The following is an 18,741-nucleotide window of genomic DNA, read 5'->3' as shown; positions in this document are numbered from 1 at the left end:
AAGTAAAACAGTGTGATGTGTTAAAGCAGCTCACCTTGCAGTCCCTGCAGCACAGCCCGTTGCTGCACATGGCATTGTGGGTAAGGGTACACTTCTTACAGCAGTTGGCTCCACTCCGTGCACACTCCTGTGGGTCAGAGAGGGTTTACAGAACCCATGTGGATCATGACAGGATGCCGCAAGGCTATCATGATGTCCTGAAGTCGCACAAGCGACTACCACTTCCAATCCAACACAAAGACAGAGGGGGATCTGAGCTAAATCCCCAGAAGAGTTCCCAGCTGAGCTACTTATTCAGTGAAAATTAAATGACTACAAAATGTGCTATCAACAGAGACTGTGGATGCTCCTACGTGGCAGAGGGGAAGATGAAGACCCTACTGTATGTGCAGTTTCCATTTGAACTGAAATGCTCAGGACAGATGGGAGATAATGTGACAGCACATTTTCATGTATGTGACCACAATTTAACACTTAGCAAACTGTGCACAGACTGCTAACGGGATGACAAACGTTCATGCCAAACCAATCATTACAGTAAGTTAGGGCTAAAAAATGAATCAAAATATGGCCAAGTGCAATATTCAAGTTGCAGCAGCTAAAGATGCCAGACTACAAATTATATCCTCCAGATGTAAAGAAAATGTTCTTTTTTGGTACAGACCCAAACAAATATCACACCATGATATATTTTGGATTTATTTTTCTGTGAAAATGAAAGACAAATATTAGTATTTACATTAAAATCACAAACGTCAAAATCAATGTAATCTCTATATGGTTTGTTTTGTTTTTTGCATCATTCAGCCCTAATCCAAGTCTCATCTTCTTCTTCCAGGTTTTGTAAAATCAGCCCATACTCACTACGCACAAGACTAGAAAGAAATTTCATAAGAAATTAGTTCATTCAAATGTACTCACTACTAACGATCCACAGTCACATTCCTCCCCCAGCTCCACATATCCATTCCCACACTCCGGTGGGTCTAACAGCTACAGGAAATTCAAAAAATAAGTGAGGAATACAGACACAGACAAATTTCTACATAGACAGGGGATGGATAAAGTTTTACTTGCTGGCATGCGTTCAAAACTGAAAACGTTCTACCAGTGTGAAACACATATTTAAAGTAAATAGATGTCCTTTGGTTGTACATGCTTTTAACTAAGAGAAGAAGGCAAATTTGTGATTGAGCCCCCTAGCTGAGCCTCTCTGATGATAACCGACCACGTCTCACCTTGGTGGGCTTGTTGAAGAGACAGCTGCCTCCTCCCAGCTGGAGGAACCGCAGGTACTCGTCTATACTGCAGCGAGAGAACTTCCTGGGCAGGTAGTAACTAGTCGATACAGAAAACTGCTGTCAGAGTTTGCAACAATGCTTAAAAACTTCAAATGTCAGAAAAAAAATATAATAACCTGTTAACCGAAATTCAGTTAATATTTTTCCCCAAATAAAGGCGAGGATGGGTACATTTACAAGCTACATTCACAAGTTACAGGTACAGACTGACACACGCATAGGAAAGAAAGAAAAAATAAAAAAAAATTAAAAAATGCATGACTGGGTGTGGAATAAGTCCATGTTGGTCTCCACAGACTCCTGTTTTAATTGAGAATTTTTAATGTACTACTGGCTACTGATTAATTTACTGCTTACCCTGTATCCTCCATGATACAGCCCAGCCAAGGGTCTGGACACCTGCAGTCTCCTGAAAACACACACACAAAAAGAAAGGCAGTGGTGTGGTGAGGGCAGGCCTTGATGTGACTTCACTCAGCCTTTTTAAAAGCTTTAATATTTAATTTACTTTAATACTGCCCTGCACTGCTGAGATCTCACCACTAGAGGGAGCTGGTAGCGCAGCGGAGATGGAGTGTTTGCTTTTCTCAGCGTAAATTCTGTACAATCAGCATGCTTTCAGTGGAATTAGTTTTCCACTGAGTGCTGCTGTAAAATAGGTTTACTCTATGTGAGTTTGGCAAAGGCGTTTGTAAAAGACAATAACATTTTGAATTTTACCTGCCTTGACCTAACTTTGCCTTTGCTGAAATAACCAAATTGCAGGAAGGAAAAGCAAGGAAGGAAAAACTACACATACGAGATATTGTATTCTCACAAAACCTCGTGAAAGGTCTAAACTGATGCCTTCAGTGTGTGTTGGTCTTACCAGCAGCCGGTCTCTCTTTGTTTCTCAGCATGCCAATGTTCTGGCCAAGACTCTGACACAGTGTGATGGCCATGGGGCCCACACTGCCAAACTGAAGACACACGTATGGATAAAGTTAATGACAACCACCAGACAAAAGAGTAAACTGGCCTGAAGTACAGATTCATGAGGTCAATTCATTACTTCTGAAAAACTTTATGATATGATTTGTAACCAGTCACTGTGATCTGTGGCGTGCAAAGGACGCAAGTCTCACCTCATTGATGCCTCCACCCCTGGTGAGTGAGCAGATGCCCCCGATGTAGGCCGCCTCACTGCGGCTACTCATGAACGTCCTCCCCCTGTAGAAAAGAAAGGGATACTGCAGTAATAATAACAGGAGGAGGGTAAGGTGAAGGGGTAAGAGAAGGAGTCCTCCTTTGTGTCCCCCAAGAAGAAAAAGAAGAGGAGAAAACGAAGAAGAAAGAGGAGAAGAAAAAGGAGAAGGAGAAGATGAAAGGGGTGTGAAGGAAGAGATGAAGAAGAAGAAGTAGATGGATGAGGAGGAGGAAGAGGAGTCGGGAAGACGAACAGACAGAAAGTGGAGAATGAGAACAAGGGGGTCAAGATATAAGAGGAGAAGGAGGAGAAAACGATGAAGGAGTACGAGGATGAGGATGAACGGAAGAAGAAGAGATGATGAAGAAGAAGAAGAACAGGGAGAATAAAAAATAGGAGGAGAAGATGAAAACAGAGGAGGAGGAAATGACAAAGAAGAAAAGGGAGGGAGTGGGAAAAGGAAAAGTTAAGAGGAGGAGAAGGCAAAGGCTTTGGTAGGAGGAGGAGGAGGAGGAGGAGGAGGAAGGGCACTGAACCCACGAGAAGAGGTGAACAGCGTCGCAGCGCTCCTTGATGCTCTCCTTCCTGTACTTCATGAAGTCGCGCAGGGTGAGCAGGGCGTCATCGCCCACAGAGACCCTGTTTTCAGTAGACCAGGTTTCCATGGCCACCAGGACGATGCGAGTGTTGAGCTGCTCCTTGTAGATCTGGATTCATCAAGAACAAAATCAAGAACAAGCTGAGGTTACACGACAGCCGTCAACACGATCTGAGACCAAATCGGACATGGAAACGAGATGAAAATTATATCATAAAAGATATTTCAACTCACCGCATCGGCCATGTTCACCACCGCTTTGGCAAAGTTCTTGGTCTGAGTGGCCGACCGACGGAGCTGCACAAACTAAAAAGAGGAGAAAAATGCTGTGTCGCTTTCATTTGTTTCCCGACTATGAACCAACACAACAGAGCACCAACAGATTAAATACTTAAAGGTCACACTTTTTAATTATTGCTTTCATGCAGTAGCAGCAGAGATAAGATAAATGAAAACAGCTTCACACCTACCAGTTCATGATCATTGACCACCATCAGCTCGATGTACTTGGTCTCAGTCTGGACGGTGCGCTGACCTCGCCGCACCTGCAGGGGGAGCAAAAGAAATCCAAACAGGCTGTCATAATCACCTTCACACAGGACAAACAGACACACATAAACACAACGAGCACACACAGGCAAACCCAGCAGGTGAAACCATTAATCACATTAGGGACACACACCCACGCCTGCTGATGCTGGTGAAACTCTTGTCTTTGTCCTTGAGAGGGCAACAACAACTTGGGAAAAAAGATAAAGAGCAGCTTTTGTTTCAGATTAGTTCAGCAGTTGAACAAGGAGGAAAATTAATTATTTTTGTAACTATAATCTTAATTCCCATCAATAATAATAATACATTCTGAGTTAATGGATGGCATTAGGGAACAAGATGACATAAAAAAAACAGATAATGAACTTAAAATAGCTTTAAATTACATCATGAGGCTAAATGCTAATGTTAGCATTAGGGTTGTCATGATAAAAAGGCTTTTTGGCAAATTAAACACACTGTAAGAAAGTAGAGAGAGAATATGTAACCAGAGCTACAAAAAGATCAATTAAACTTCAGGAATATTGAAAAGGCAACTCAATAAACTGATAAGCCAAAGATCCACAGGACCTAAACTCTGCACTGGATTATTTAAACAATATGATGAATATTTTATTTCTAACTTTTTTTTTCCTTACATGCTGATTTCGTGCATGTGTGGCCATATCCATAAAGTTTAAAATAATCAGTGTGTTAACATGCTAACATTTGCTAACTGGCACTAAACATGAAGTACAGCTCATGGGAATGTCATAAACTGAAGCAGTGGAAAAAATTTTGAGCTGATGATAGCACCAGATGACAAGCCAGGACATCACCAAAGTTATTACAGTTAAACCTGAGGGGAACTCTGATGTCTGTACCAATTTTCTGATAGTTAAGTTTGGATCAAAGTGATGGCCTGACCAACATTAACATCACTACAGCCACGCAAGCACGGCCAATAACCTCACAAACGATGCAGCAGAGGACAAGCATCTTCGGTGTCTTTAATTAGACTGAATGACTCCAGAAGTCATCGAGCGGCATCACATGACTCCTTTTCTCAGATTTTAAAAAATCTCCTACAGACATGTGACACTTGTCTCTCTGTAAAATATTAATTGTGTTTGCATATGTGAAATCTGATTTTTCCATCCTGGTGACACTTGCTGCAATGCACGTGATATGTTCCTGCATGTGCACATGGAGATGCGTGTTGGGAAACAGAGAGATAGACTGAAAACTGACTTGTCTTTTTGAGCGTCTCAGGCGTTGTGTAAAGACGGGCTTCTCCTCTTCAGACCAGCTGTCTCTTTCGCTGTGGCGGTTTGTCTGCCCTTCAGGCTTTGTGCTGTTCAGGGAGCATCCTGGGAAACACACACAAACACACACACGCACAGAGTAAGTGAGAGTGAGAGAGAAAAGTGGCTAGTCATCAGTCCGGGGCTTGATGTAACCATGTATTTTAGTCCACTGATCTGCAGGAGAAATCAATATCACACAGCCAGCTGAGGAGGGAGGAGGAAAGGAGAGAGTGTAACTGGCCAAATGGGAAGGGGGGAGAGGGGTGAGGAGGTGGGGGAGGTTGGGTGACAGGAAGAAGTGGGGGGAGATGAATCCAGAGAGGCGGACGAATGTCAGGGACAAAGAGGAAAGGCTGCCAAATGAGACGTTCAGCAAGGGCGAGGAGGGCAGCTGGACAACCTGAGGAGGACATTGCACGCTGTAGAGTAAAGAAAGAGACAGACTTGTGTTACAGAATATTTGATTATTTTTAGATTGTTCAATGTCAAGGCTGGACATGAGGTCTCCAAACAAGTAAGAGCAAGCAGCCTTTTGTTTATCAGTAAAAAAGGTGCATCCTGTCCCGGTTTGTTCAAAATCTTAATTTTTGTAAAAGAAAAGAAAATTATGCACTCAAAGTCAAGTTTGAGATGTTGTTAAAGTCTTTAACTGGATTGCAGGTACTGAGTCACTAAGGCTTAGGAGGTCAGACAAAGAAACAAACAGGATTTTGTATCTGGAGGAAAGTAACTGAGAGGAGTTTTGGTGTAAGTCTGACGGTGGTCCTACCTGGGCAGGTGTTTGGAACGAGGTCCATGTCAGTCACACGATACACAATGTGGTCATTCTGCTCCTGAAAGGTGTCATAACAAGTGACAGATAAAGCATGAGAGGAGGCGGAAATTAGTGAAATCACTGAGCTTGGAGTAAAAACAAAAAAGGTTTTGCGACCAAATTAGAACTATTAAGGCTCTACAAAGTAAAAGCTGGAGGAAAACCCCAGTCAGACCACAGCGGGCAGGAAATCACGCCGCAGAGTCTAACTTATCTTTGCATTTGTGTCTGCAGTAAATTCTGACAGAATATAATTACGTATGCTGGGTCCAAACACGAGCCAGATTAGGTTGTCCTCTACTTCAACAGTGTGACAAGTTACCGTTACTCAAGTAAAGTAGCGTGTTTTAAAGAGAAAAGAGAAAAAAAATAAAATTTGATATTCAAAACTTGAAAAAACAATTTAAGTTTTAAGCATTAAAAGCAACAAAATTACCTCTTAGAATCTGAAACTGAAAAATCCTATTAGCATCTTTTCATTTGGTAATCTTCTTATGAAACAAACAGACTTTTAAACTATCCTGCTTTGATTAACAGTATTGACAGAACATGAATATGCAGACATGAAAAAATCTTAGTTATAACCGAGTTATGCCCCCTCAAACAAAAGAAAAACATGCTTTTAAAATAACTCAAACGACTTCTTCTCATCCTGAACTTTAAGTCCGCAGTTTTTCCATGTGAGAAAGTGCTGAAACGTGTCCTCTGAGGTAGACGGCTCAACGGGAAGGAAAGTGCTCCGATGCATTATTAATCAATTACTGGGCTGTCATAATGGCAATAACACTAGTGGACGCTGTGGTACACTTGAGCTGGGGATAAATACTTTATGAAAATGACCCATCTGAGATAGAGAGTCGAGGAGAGCGAGAGAGAGAGTGAGGGAGTTTGAAGATGAGCTGGGAGGCCATTGATCCATCTCTCCAGTCTATGTAATTGAGCTGTACTTCGATTACTGAGGGCCTTAATGGAAAAAAAAGCTCAGCCTCTTCTGTTCTGTGAGCATTTCTCTCCCACTCCTTCCAGCCACTCTGTTATACATTTATTTCTTTTTAATACTAAAACTATTCTTAATATAGTGTTTTTGAAATCGAAAAAGCCTCCTAAACTTTCTGGTTTTGTGGATCACTTTAACCGTCCTCCCGTTTCTGTGAGGTGATGTCTCCCTCAGATATGAGACAGGAGATTTGTTTCAGTTGTGGTGGATTGTGTATCAACTCAATACTTTCCATACAGATACCCAGAAACGGAGGCAGAATAACTCTGTGTGAACTGGCGGGAAGTCGTGGCGGGATATAGAGACGGAGAGACTCAAGCACATGTTGATGAATTTGAAGGATTGACTCCATGACCTTGTTGCAGCGTTGATTTGATGCTGAGAACCTGGATAATATATATGTGTGTGTGTGTCCAGACTCACCTCACCACCCTCAACAGGTTCGATGGCGTACGAGAAGTTCCCGTCCGAAAACATCCCCCTGAAACAAACAACGCGGACTCACACAGATGTCCCCAGGTAGGCTGTAACATCCTGCTGTGTTCACTCCAGGCTGGGTCTTACACATTCACACAGGCATAATAATTACAACCTGTATGCACAACAGCGTGACGAATCCTTAAAATTATTCAAATATATAATAATTGGACTGGACTTGTGAGGCTCCTCTTTCAGTCATCATAGCAAACCCATCCCATATTAGTAAATGATTGTGATTGGTCCATTACAAACTGGAGCAAAGATTTCAGGTGAGGTGAGGTTTGTTCAACATATTCAACTCACTGCAGGCCGTGGCAGGTAGAAAGAGCAGCCCAGGAGTCCGGCAGCCCCCGCAGATGACCATGGTAGTAACAGTGCTCTCCTCCCTGGAAACAAATCATCAAGCACAGTTAGACACTGGACCCTCCACCATCCAGTAACATGTTAACGTCAAAATTTCAGAAAATGAAACCAGCACCGGTTGATCTCCTGGCCCTTGTATACATACAGGACAGGTATTTACTGTCAGCCCGGGGCCTCCAGCTGACCTGGTGGGTTGACTGAAGGATATCAGTGAATACTGTACGACTCAGTGTCCAGGAAAACCTACACCTACAAAGGATGCAGCTGAGTTCGGTTTCACAGAGGAAAAGCTGAGTGCGTGTGGTGCGTTTGAATGTTTGAGTGATTGAGAGAGCAATTAAAGCGCGAGGAGGACAGGGGTCAAATGGGAGAGACTTAGCAGCAGGCCTCGGGTTTCATTGTATAGTAAAGTAAGTGTAAGTAAACATGCAGAGCGCGAATTAAAGTCAGATGTTACTTTCAAATTTTTAAAGAGAAAGTGGGCTTTGTTTGACCTTGACATTGACTGAATTAAGCATCAAATCACATGACAGCAGTCAACAGTCAAACGTTTCCTTACACTGAAGCAGAGGTCTGTACTGAGAATACAAACTGGGCAGGATTCCAAAAAAAAAAAACGACTTCTACACAGAAACCTGATCGTAATGTTTTCTTGCAGATGTAAACGCGTTTTTAAACCAGCAAACACAGATGTTTTACACAAGGCTGTAAAAGTGTTTATTTCTGCTGTAAAGTTGGTCATTTTAACATGGCAGGAGTGTCCGTGGAGATTGACTCGCTGTTGGTGCCAGCCTCAAGTGTTCATTCAAGGAACTGCAGTTTTTGGCAGGTCCGCGTCCATTTGTCAGCCGTGGAGGTTGAAGCTTGGCTACAAAATGTTTGGTCTGACTCTTGATATTTTATCTTTTTCTGATTTATAATCCCTCATGCTAAATTTGTTTCCCAATATTGTTTTTTCATTTGATCCCAGTAAAGACTTTATAAACCAACAGATTGTCTTCAACCATCGATTGAAGTGTGCATTTATTGAGGTCAGAAGAGCAAAGACCTCTAAAGTCTAAAGTCTAAAGACCTCCATTTGTATGTCAGGCTTTGGATTATTTATTTTGGTTTGTAGTTCATTCCCTCCCAGTGACACTGCTTGATCAATTCTCCCAGATTTTAGAAAGCTCACCGAAAAGCGGTGGAGTGGAGTGCCCCTTTAATATAAGGGAAAATGTATATAACATAAATAGGAAAAACTTGTGTGCCAGTTTGAGCTTATACTTTTGCAGAACTGCTGTTAAGGTATGACCTGCACACCCTGCTTCCAGATAACTTCACCTGATTGGTCATAATCAGCCTCTTAAAGGCTCCAACTGGATGATCATGTTTTCACTATAGTGTTTCCACATTGCCTCTCCCAGCGCAGGAATGATCAGATTACGACAATCAGAGAGGAGACCTGCACTGTCAGTCAGGCAGCATGCGCATGTGTTTAAATGTGTGAGCTAACAAAAGCAACTGAGAAGAAAATAAACAGAATTACAATCGGGGGAGGATTTTTTTTTTCTTTTTAAGCAGGCCTCATCTAAATCGATGGAGATTACAATCATATTACATTCATGAGTGTGAGTGTGTGAAACAGAAGGTCAGTTTCAGGTGTTTGTAACGAACCCCAATAAGTCATGTCTGCCACCTGAGCCTGCTGTTGTCTGGCATGGCTGACAAAGCAAAAATAGAAGAGCCATGAAGATCCTGCTGTTCTTTATGCTTGGTGAATCTTTACTCTGAGCTGCGAATCAAACCTTGAAAATCACTCAGACGCTCTTTCGAGTCAAGTATGAACTCGCAATTAACCAATACAAAGAAGACCACAGCACAGCTTTCTTTCATTCAACAACAATGAGCTGTTCCTGTGCATTATGTGGCTTAATCGCTGAATCTAAAAAAAAAAAAAGGCAACCATACACCAAAAATCCTCTCTAAATCACGCAGTGAGCCAGGTTCCTGTTTATGAGAAATCAATGGCTGACCTGGTTGTCTGTCTGTTGTCTGTCAACTACGGCATCACGTCATTCACGCACAGGCCAGAGGAAAAGCTAAAATCAGTCCTTTAACTCCTGATAAGGTGCGAGTCCAGCATGGAGGAGAGTTAGATGAAGCTGAGTCTGTCCATCTGTCACACAGGATGTCTCGGCTCTCAGAGGACAAACAGTGCTGGTTTGCTTTTGATGTTAATCCATTTAGTCTGTTTTGGTGTTTTACGCTGATCTGATTACACTAAGGAAGCTGCTAAAAACTGCAAACCTGTAATTGGGTTAGCGCTAGTTTCATGTGATGAAGGTATGAGGCTTCCATTTAGCCAAAGCTCAGTGTTACATTTGATTAATTTCTAAATTTTATATTTTCTCCAGTCTCAACCAATATTGTTTATTTATATCTCATCTTATTTTATATAGGAGTAAGTTAGCCCCATTATTTTTCATTGAGCTTATTTGAATTCAGGCCCAACTGATCTGTTGAGGAAGAAAAGGACTTTAATCATTCATACCGAATAGTGAGACAGCCCACATGCAGCACTTAGTCTGGGGCAAGATAATAAATAAATAAAAAGGTAGGATTACAAGGCTAAATGGAGGAAATCAAATTGCCTAACACAGCAGACCCACGCTGACTTTGAGCGACTGAGTGCACATTTTAGAGAAGACATATAATGGCCACTCGCACAGGTAAATAAATCATGTTGTACAAGAAATGAAGGCTTCCGAGGACACGGACATGTAAGCATGACATTAGAGGCAGGACATAAGGGGTGAGTGACTCCATGGGACAAAAACTGCTTGCACACAAAAATGAAAGCAAATAAAGAATGACATCCTGTGGAGTCAGTAAAGATTAAATTTGACATCATAATCTAAATGAATTAGAAAAGCTGGAGTTTACTTGATGTCTGGACTTTGACTCAGCAGTGTTGAGCTGACAGGAGTGAAGCAAAAGTAATGAAAGAACAGGAGCTGATGTAAAGTCAAAGGAAGACAAAAAAGAACGAAAGCATCAGTTGGGGATGTTAGCATTCCCGGATTGGTAAGAAAAACATATTTATTCAGATCAAATAAAGAGATGCTGGAAGGCAAAGACCGATTGAATAATTTAACTGTGAAACTATTTAGGAATAAACACTAAGAGATGGATAATACTATCTTTACCCCCACCCCATCTCCCTCATATTGTGCTTGACTGCAGCTAATTCAGGTTCTGCGATTATATGCACTGCCACAAGCTGCTAGAGGGTGGTGGACATTGACTATTAATTAATTAGTCTGTGTGACTGCGTACCAAGTAATTCTGAAATATGAAAAAAAAAAAACAAGGCTGATGATTGTCAGAAATCAAATAAGCAAGTATTCAGCAGCACACTGGCAAATACATGAAATGGCTGCCATCAATTCAGCCCATCTCCATCCCTAATTCAATTCCTCTTTTAGTAGTGTGTCACTGAGATTTAATCTGAGGTAGCCAGTCACCCACTCAGCACAATAGCATAGATCCATAGGGACCAATAAAAAAACGTGACAGACACAAAGGCAAGAGCATTTTATAGGCATGTCAATAAAACTAAATAAATCAAGGTGAAAATGGTGGTGACAGGGTAGGGGGCTGCACACACCAGGGTCTAATTCCTGCATGCAGAGAAGAAAATATGAACATTTGTATTGGAAAATTAAGTTCATATGGCATTTCAAACATGCAAATATAATAAATACTGTTAATTGAAATTTGCCAACCATTTTTATGGATAAATGGTTTTACATGTGAACAACTATTCATCTCAAAGGGATTCTCACAAATATCCATTTATATAGTAACAACTACTTAAAGATGTGACATGACGTGACATAAAGGTGGACATGACGGACATACACGATGGACATAATGTCTACAGCATTTAACATTAATTCATATATTTGTACCTAACTCTTTCAAAAGCTTTTGGCACAGAAAATAAGGGCACTTTATTGAATATGTGTATTTATGGTTAAAATTTCTGTTAAATTAACAGGCTTACCATTACCTCAAGGTGTGCCTCAAGGATCCAATCTTGGGCTACTATTATTCTCAACTTATATCATTTTTTTTTGCCAAACATAGTCTCTTATATATTCTGCCAGGTCACTAAATATTCCAGACTACCTACTACTATCTTTGCTATTTTCTGTGGAAAAAATGACATATTATAAACATGTAGAGACCAACAAAGACGCCCTCTAGCTGACCTTATCAACTGAGCTCCACAAAATGATTAACGATCTCTCTTCACAGTAACAAAAATGCCTTAAGTCTTAGCTTCCCAGACACATTAACATTATACAAACTTATGAAGCACTTTTATCAAAATTGCAGAAGAGGCATGAAGATTTTCTGTTTTTTTCTTATATAATCTGCACACATCTATGATATTATTATTATCATGTTATCTATGATATTATTGTTATTATTGTTTTATATTATATTGAGGGGGAGATAATGAACTATCCCAGGTGGGGTTTTTTCCTCTATCTGCAGACAATATTCAATGGTTTGTTTTGGGCTTTTTTTTTTTTTGGTCATTTGTTTGTTTTCAGCCTGTGCAAACAAACATCTAAATCAATGACTGTGCTAATGCGCATCTGGTTGCAAAAGATCAGGGCGGGGGGGGGGGTTATAGGATCTGGTTAAGTTGGTTCTGAAGATGGACATTATTTGAATTCCCCTCACGACACGACAAAATAAACCCTAGCTGCTGCTGCTGCTGCTGATGACTGCTAGTACCCATGGCAACCATCTACTGATTGGTCAGGTGGTCTTTGGCAGAGAAAAAGAGAGTGAAGTACAGACAGAGCTAGATAGCGAGAAAGGCACAGAGGCTAAAATAAAGCAAAGAATACAGAGAGAAAGACATCATCTCCTCTGAAAGTGCTAAGAGTCTGCATTAGCGGCCCATCTCTGAGACTGTGTCAACAAACTGGGCGCATACATATTATGGTGCAGTTTGCTCAAATTCATAATGCATGACAGAGTAGACAATAAAAACAATTCATTCTTCGGTCTGTGTGAAACTGCAGCTAGAAAGCTGCATCCATCGGAAACCATCCATCCACTCGAATACACACCGGCTGTAGTCACTGGCAGACAATTCATTTCTATCAAACTGGCGGTGATGGAAAACTAGCTCACCGACATCTACTAAATTCTTGATAGAAATGAGGATGTCTGGATCAAAACTCGATGCTGAATGGTTGCAGCTTGCACCACATGGCTGCATGGTTGCAGCCACTGCAGATTTGGCTCCAACCAGTGACCTTTGTTGGATGTCATATCCCTCCCCCTCAATCTCTGGAATGTTTGTCAAGAGTCCATTAAAGGAATAGTCTGACATTTTAGAAACTATGCGTCATCGTTTTCTTGTGAAACGTCAGGTGAGAAAATCAATACCAGCGGCAACAGTCTTCTCATCGGAGTCTCAGAAAGAAAGTCAACAAGTTTGTTTCATAAAATGTCAAACCATTTCTCAGATAGTCTTACCATATTCTGTGACAGCTGCCCGTCTTCTTCATAGTGACGTTCCACATAGTCTGTAGACAGAAGGTTGCTGGAGAGAAACCAAAGGAAAAAATTAATATAATTCTACCATTTAATTTCAACTTGAATTTAACATTTCCGTAATTGTTTGACAAAGCGAGATTGTGGCACTGTATGACTACAGGAAGCTATTATGTGTCATTATTCATTATTGTGACTGGATCAGCAAATGGCTGATTCACAGGTAAAACCCAAACGTGTGAAAACTCATTTATCTGCTTAGAAAGCCAGTGAAAGGTATTACACAAATGCAATCCATTAGAGCAAAGTGTGTTATCAAGTGAGAAGGTGGAGGACGGGAGGTATACATTTATAATGTCGTTTAGCCCGCAGCCAGTCCGTATAACACCAACGCACAGGACATGCAGTACAATACCGTAGGTGGGCGGAAGAACAGAGATAGTAACCACATACAAGCAAGTACTGACATGTCAGTGACTGCTGTGAGAAAATCATTAAACAATGTTCGGTGCCTCCGAGTTGTGGATGTGTTGATGCTTTGCAGGCATTTGTGTTGACTTACTGGTTGAGTTCCAGGTCAAGGATGAAGGATGTCCCGAAGGCCTCCACCAAAAAGCTGCTTTGGGCCAGATGGATGGGCTGAGGACGTGAAGGAGGGATTGAAGGAAAGGAAGTTTGGAGAACAAGGCACAGGAGACAGAGAAGGAAAAAAAAAAGGTGGGGCGAGGATTAATAATAACATTTTGTTTATTTACTGAAATACTGACTTAAGTAGCCACCCCCAAAAATGAATCTGATTGATTGATTGATTGATCAATCACTTCGTTTTGCTGATGTCTTACTTTGAGCTGTTGCACCACCATCTGCAATTAGATTAGATGTTTGAGAGATTATCTGGTAATGGCACACTAAAAAATCAAGGGTGTTTTACTTTATTTATTTATTTATATTTATAAAACCTGCTTTAGTGCTTTCTGTAGTATAAAGTGTATTTGCATTTATTCTTCTTCAGGGTTTTCATGTTGCGGTTTTGTACAGCAACATGGCAGTCCAACGCCTAATCAAGCCAATTTTAAGGTAATTTATTTCTAAATTTCAAAATCACAAATGTGCCTCACAGGCCTGTGCAAATTAGTACACATCCTTCATACGCAGAGTTTCAATTTGACCTTTAACTGGGGGGAAAAATGCTGAGGAGTTACAGAGGAAGAGCAACAGAAGAGGGATCCCTGCCTGTTCCAGGACGAACACATGCAGGTGCCACATGTGCAGAGTAGACAGAAGTATCAGTAGTCAAATTACAATATGGAAAATGTAAACGGCCCTCCAACTCAAGGTCACGCAGTCATTTCGTGCTACAGTTCCTCGTTTGTCTCTCACAGCTCTGCAAGGAGGGCGAGACATCAAAATACTGGTAGAAAACTGAACACTTAGGCGACTAAAGTTACTTTTAGATTAATAAATCACGCATCTTTAATTCATATACATCATGCATGCATGTGCTAGTCTCAGACGCTATCTCAAAACAAATAACTAACTAATTTGTCAAGTATTTCGTTCTTTCAAGAAACTATGAGTAAGATCCTGTGGAAAAAATGTGACAGTATAAAGAGAGAGTGGAGGAGGACAGAAGACTGATGGACTTTCAGTTTGAGATAGTTTAACCAATGCAACAAAAGACTGTGATAATAAAGGGGCGTGCTCCCACAGTGACTTCTCCCCGAGGGTGAGATAGCCTCATCCATCCATCCCTGAGGCTTTTCGGATAAAACTGGGTGATTGTGGCTCATCAGCTCTGTGTAACCTTGCTCCAAGGTGAAGCCCATCCACAAGATAAGAGAGAGCTCTGTGGTGGATCCCATCGGTACTTACAGGCCATTTTAAAGGCAGGTCTCATTAGTATTAACATGCACTCTCTGCAAACCACTTAGTATCAATCTAAACCTCCACTGGGTCCACATACTGTAGAGTTTAAACCCGCAGTGGAGCCTGCAAGCAGAGATAAGAAAGCTGCATCAGAGCACTGACTGTGAAGGGTTTTTTTTAATTGTTATATTTTTTATTTCCATGTCAAGCCCCAAATATTACATTTTAAAAACTGCACAATATGTCAGCTCAAGACAATGAATTTTATAGTTGATAGACACAAAAAGGACTACAATTTAAAATAATAGAAAAAAAGTAGCTGTTAAACTATATTTCACAGAATAAATACAAAACATTTGCTAATTGGACCTTATAAAGTATACGTTTGCATATTTGTATCGTCAGAAAAAGCCTTTTCTTTCTGTACAGGGAGCGTGTCCCCTCTCCAGCAAAACCACTGACTATTTGATGAACATTTTAAAAAGCCTTATGAACAGCTTACCAAAAAAAAAAAAAGCTTTGCATGTTAGGACTCATTTCCAGTTGATTCTGCCTAACATCCAAATTCACATTCTGCATCTTGGCAGCACTCAGACACAGAAAACAACGGCACACATCTTTCAGAGGGCTTCCACAGTCTCAGAAAGAAAGAAAGAATGAGATCACGAGACGCTGACCACAGAGGGCAGCTCAAGGTCAGACCTGTGTCATATCCACTGACAGACAGTGTTCATAGCGAAGGTAACGAGAGAGGACAGAGGTGTGAAATATTATCTAATGGACTACATGGAGGAGGCAACCATAAGGGTGAGGGAGGTCAGGGGGTGAGGCAGGTGGGATGAACTTTCTGCTCTGTTGTGGCCGAAGCAAGCTGGGCATCACAGGGTGAGGTAGGAGTGGCAGATGCACGACCTCAAAAGTAGGGACAAACCAGCTGTCTTGTACATATTTGTTTTCTCTTTTCATCTCGTGTATTTATCTATTTATTGAGTAATTTCTTTAATTCTGTAGTAATCTGACAAATATTCTTTGTTTTATTTTGAGGTTACAGGGTGGGGCAGCTGAGTTGGAAAAACTGCGGCACGTTGCACATAGTGGGGACATACAATAATACAGCTAACGGTGCTGATGAGTGGATATGTTGTCCTGCTGCACTGACACTGTAATAAAGGCAAAAATGGAAACTGAAGCATAAAAAAAAATGAAAATAATTCATTATATTCAAAAGAACGTTCCTCAATAACAATAACTGCAATGCATCTATTTCAACTCCTTTAATAAATCTGAAGTTTCACTGATGGGAGGATTCTTATAGACGGTGGTGAATTAGAGATCGGACAGTCTTCATGTCATCTTTGAACTGATCCATTCTTCACTGGGACAAAGGAACCTTCTCCCAGTGGAGCTTAATCAAGGTCTGCTTTTGCAGTCAGTCTTTCACGTTTGCAAAGCATAAATGATGTCCATTTACTGGAGAAACCTGGCTCATAATTCGATCACAACAGCTACTCTTTAGATTATGTAGAAACAGTGATTAAATGAAGGGGGGGTGTGCGCTGAGCTCTGGTGTTTTGCATGGATGGATATGAGACAAGTCACACATGCAGAAGAAACTCACCTGCACCCCAGTTGTGTAGTTGCTGACCCGGGTGTCCAGGCGGCTGTGGAGCAGCTCTTCCTGGGAGTGGATCTGTTGCAAGAGTCTCTTGGGCTGAACGACCTCCTCTGCAGGCGGTAGCCTTCCCCCCGGACTCACCCATCCCCTCAGCCCTGCGGAGGACACAGGAGATGGTTCGGTGCGTGTTCAGGATGAAAAGCCAGAGAGCAAACTAAGGCGCAATGGAGATCTAAATATAAGGTTGTCGTGTTAAATGTCTTATTTTCTGCAGTCCTCTTGTTGACACCGATGCAACAATTACACGGTCCTTGTAATCAGAGAGGGCAGGTTAAGTGGATGCAATAATGGACAAAAACTATTCACTCTTACAGTTCTAATCACTGAACACAAGTCGCCTGTAATAAACTAAATCTTAAAGTAAAAGCAAAGCCTCTTACCTGTCACGGCGCACCGTGCACACACTGCAGCGAACAGCAGGCATCTCACAGCGAGCATGATGCTCACATAGTCCTGGTGATTTCCTCGGTGCAGCGCCGTTAAAAGGACTGAAAAGAGGCGTGAGCGGAGCTGCAGCGGGACTGTTGTTGACACTGAACACAAACAGAACAGCGGGGGTCCTTTGAACGCGGCGCCCGCATTTCTCAGCTCGCTCCCGGCATCTGGTGAGTTAAACGCGCCCGGACGGAGCGAGCCCTCTGCTCGGCTCCAGCGGCATGGTGCGTGACGGTGTCTCCGAGCTCCGCCGCGCGATCACACAAACGGCCTGGGCTCACGCGAGGCAATGAGGCTGCGCGAGGAGCCGTGGACCTGGAAACAAGGAGCACGTGGGGCTCGACGGGTCCACCCACGCTCTTTGACGATATGCTCGAAGACTTAATATGAAGTAAACACCATAAACTACACGCCTAAATCCTAAAACATTTTAGTTCTTTTAGCATTAGAACACACGTTTATTCTTTAAAAGGAAAACAGCGAGCCTTTAGGCATAAGTTGCTTCCAGCTGATAGGAATCATATAAGCAGACCTAGTTAAAATATCTTAACCCAAATCCTGACTTAACGTTTTTCTTTTCTCATATGTGCAGCCTGAAGCCTAACCAGCCAGAGAACCTGATGGCTTTTGGTAAATTCTGAATTTGTGTTTTCCTCTGTGGTCTGTCTGGTTTGAGGTGGGAGCGTCACAGTTTAAAAACCACAATATCACATAATTCAGGATTTAACATTTGAATCAGGATCTGATCACAGCTGGAGGTCAGGCAAAGCTGAAACACACCCATAAAGTCCTGTGACTTTAATATTCAAGTGACTTTTAATGCCTTTAGAAAAATAAAAAATGAAAAAAGCCAGTGTGTATTCAAGCATGTAAAGTTAAAAATTGAAAAGAAAAATCAGATGCAAAAGTTTTGTGCAATTCTGCACCTCCACTCTTCACTGAATGCCTGATTTTTTTCGAATGCTTTTCCTGTAGTAAGTGTACTTCAATAGGGAAGTTTCTGTCTTGGCTTTAGAAACAGCAGAAATCAAAACAACTTTCTATCCCAATTTTTAAGCCAACATAAAAAGTAGCTCCTAATAATCACTTGGATCTTACAGGAATGGAAAATAAAACACCTGACAGCCAGTCAGGTCCATCTGTTGAGGGCAATCATAGAAAATGCCCCGATGCTTTTATTGTTGTAACATTGGGAAACAGATTTTAGGCTAGCTTGATAAACATCATCAACCCCACAGACAGAAAACTTGTGAAAAGGGAGTGTGTGTGGGCAGATGTGCCAAATACTTTCACCAGAACATTTTGAGCTTTATATCTCACTTGAACTTAAACCTCCTTTTGGAAATTACACCCTCATAAAATCCAATTCCCACATTCCTTACTTATTTCTAACAAAATTCACAAAGTGCAAAACAGCAAAAAGGCCTCCAAAGTTTAAAGGTAAGATTGTTCTCCCTTCTGTGGATGACAAGCTGATGTGCCAATCATGCAAAGGATCTCTTCAATCCATCAAATCTGGATAGTACAGGGTTGCATAGCAAGGCTTGGAGATAAGATATCAAATATTGTTGGTGTCAGCTGAACGCTGGGCTGATAAGCGAGACGGCACACATCAACCCTCTGCTGCCC

At 41.5% G+C, this 18,741-nt stretch overlaps 1 protein-coding gene across 4 annotated transcripts in view; it reads right to left on the bottom strand.

Moving 5' to 3' along the window:
* Nucleotides 1–18,741, bottom strand: part of adam11 (ADAM metallopeptidase domain 11) — a 27,332-nt gene extending 8,591 nt beyond the window's left edge. For all 4 annotated transcript variants that reach the window (XM_046378124.1, XM_046378123.1, XM_046378126.1 and 1 more), the window contains exons 1-17: nt 17,058–18,741; nt 16,621–16,772; nt 13,699–13,775; nt 13,119–13,185; nt 7,515–7,597; nt 7,155–7,212; nt 5,690–5,753; nt 4,865–4,983; nt 3,556–3,630; nt 3,320–3,391; nt 3,028–3,194; nt 2,426–2,510; nt 2,170–2,260; nt 1,659–1,710; nt 1,239–1,338; nt 922–993; nt 35–127 (exon numbers count right to left, since the gene is read on the bottom strand). In XM_046378124.1, coding sequence (XP_046234080.1) covers nt 35–127; nt 922–993; nt 1,239–1,338; nt 1,659–1,710; nt 2,170–2,260; nt 2,426–2,510; nt 3,028–3,194; nt 3,320–3,391; nt 3,556–3,630; nt 4,865–4,983; nt 5,690–5,753; nt 7,155–7,212; nt 7,515–7,597; nt 13,119–13,185; nt 13,699–13,775; nt 16,621–16,772; nt 17,058–17,115 — 1,485 coding nt within the window. In that variant the 5' untranslated portion in view covers nt 17,116–18,741. The remainder of the gene's footprint in view (nt 1–34; nt 128–921; nt 994–1,238; nt 1,339–1,658; nt 1,711–2,169; nt 2,261–2,425; nt 2,511–3,027; nt 3,195–3,319; nt 3,392–3,555; nt 3,631–4,864; nt 4,984–5,689; nt 5,754–7,154; nt 7,213–7,514; nt 7,598–13,118; nt 13,186–13,698; nt 13,776–16,620; nt 16,773–17,057) is intronic.

Source organism: Scatophagus argus, chromosome 21 (assembly GCF_020382885.2).
Source record: "Scatophagus argus isolate fScaArg1 chromosome 21, fScaArg1.pri, whole genome shotgun sequence".
NCBI classification, from domain to species: domain Eukaryota; kingdom Metazoa; phylum Chordata; class Actinopteri; family Scatophagidae; genus Scatophagus; species Scatophagus argus.
This window is presented reverse-complemented; position numbering and strand designations above follow the sequence as displayed.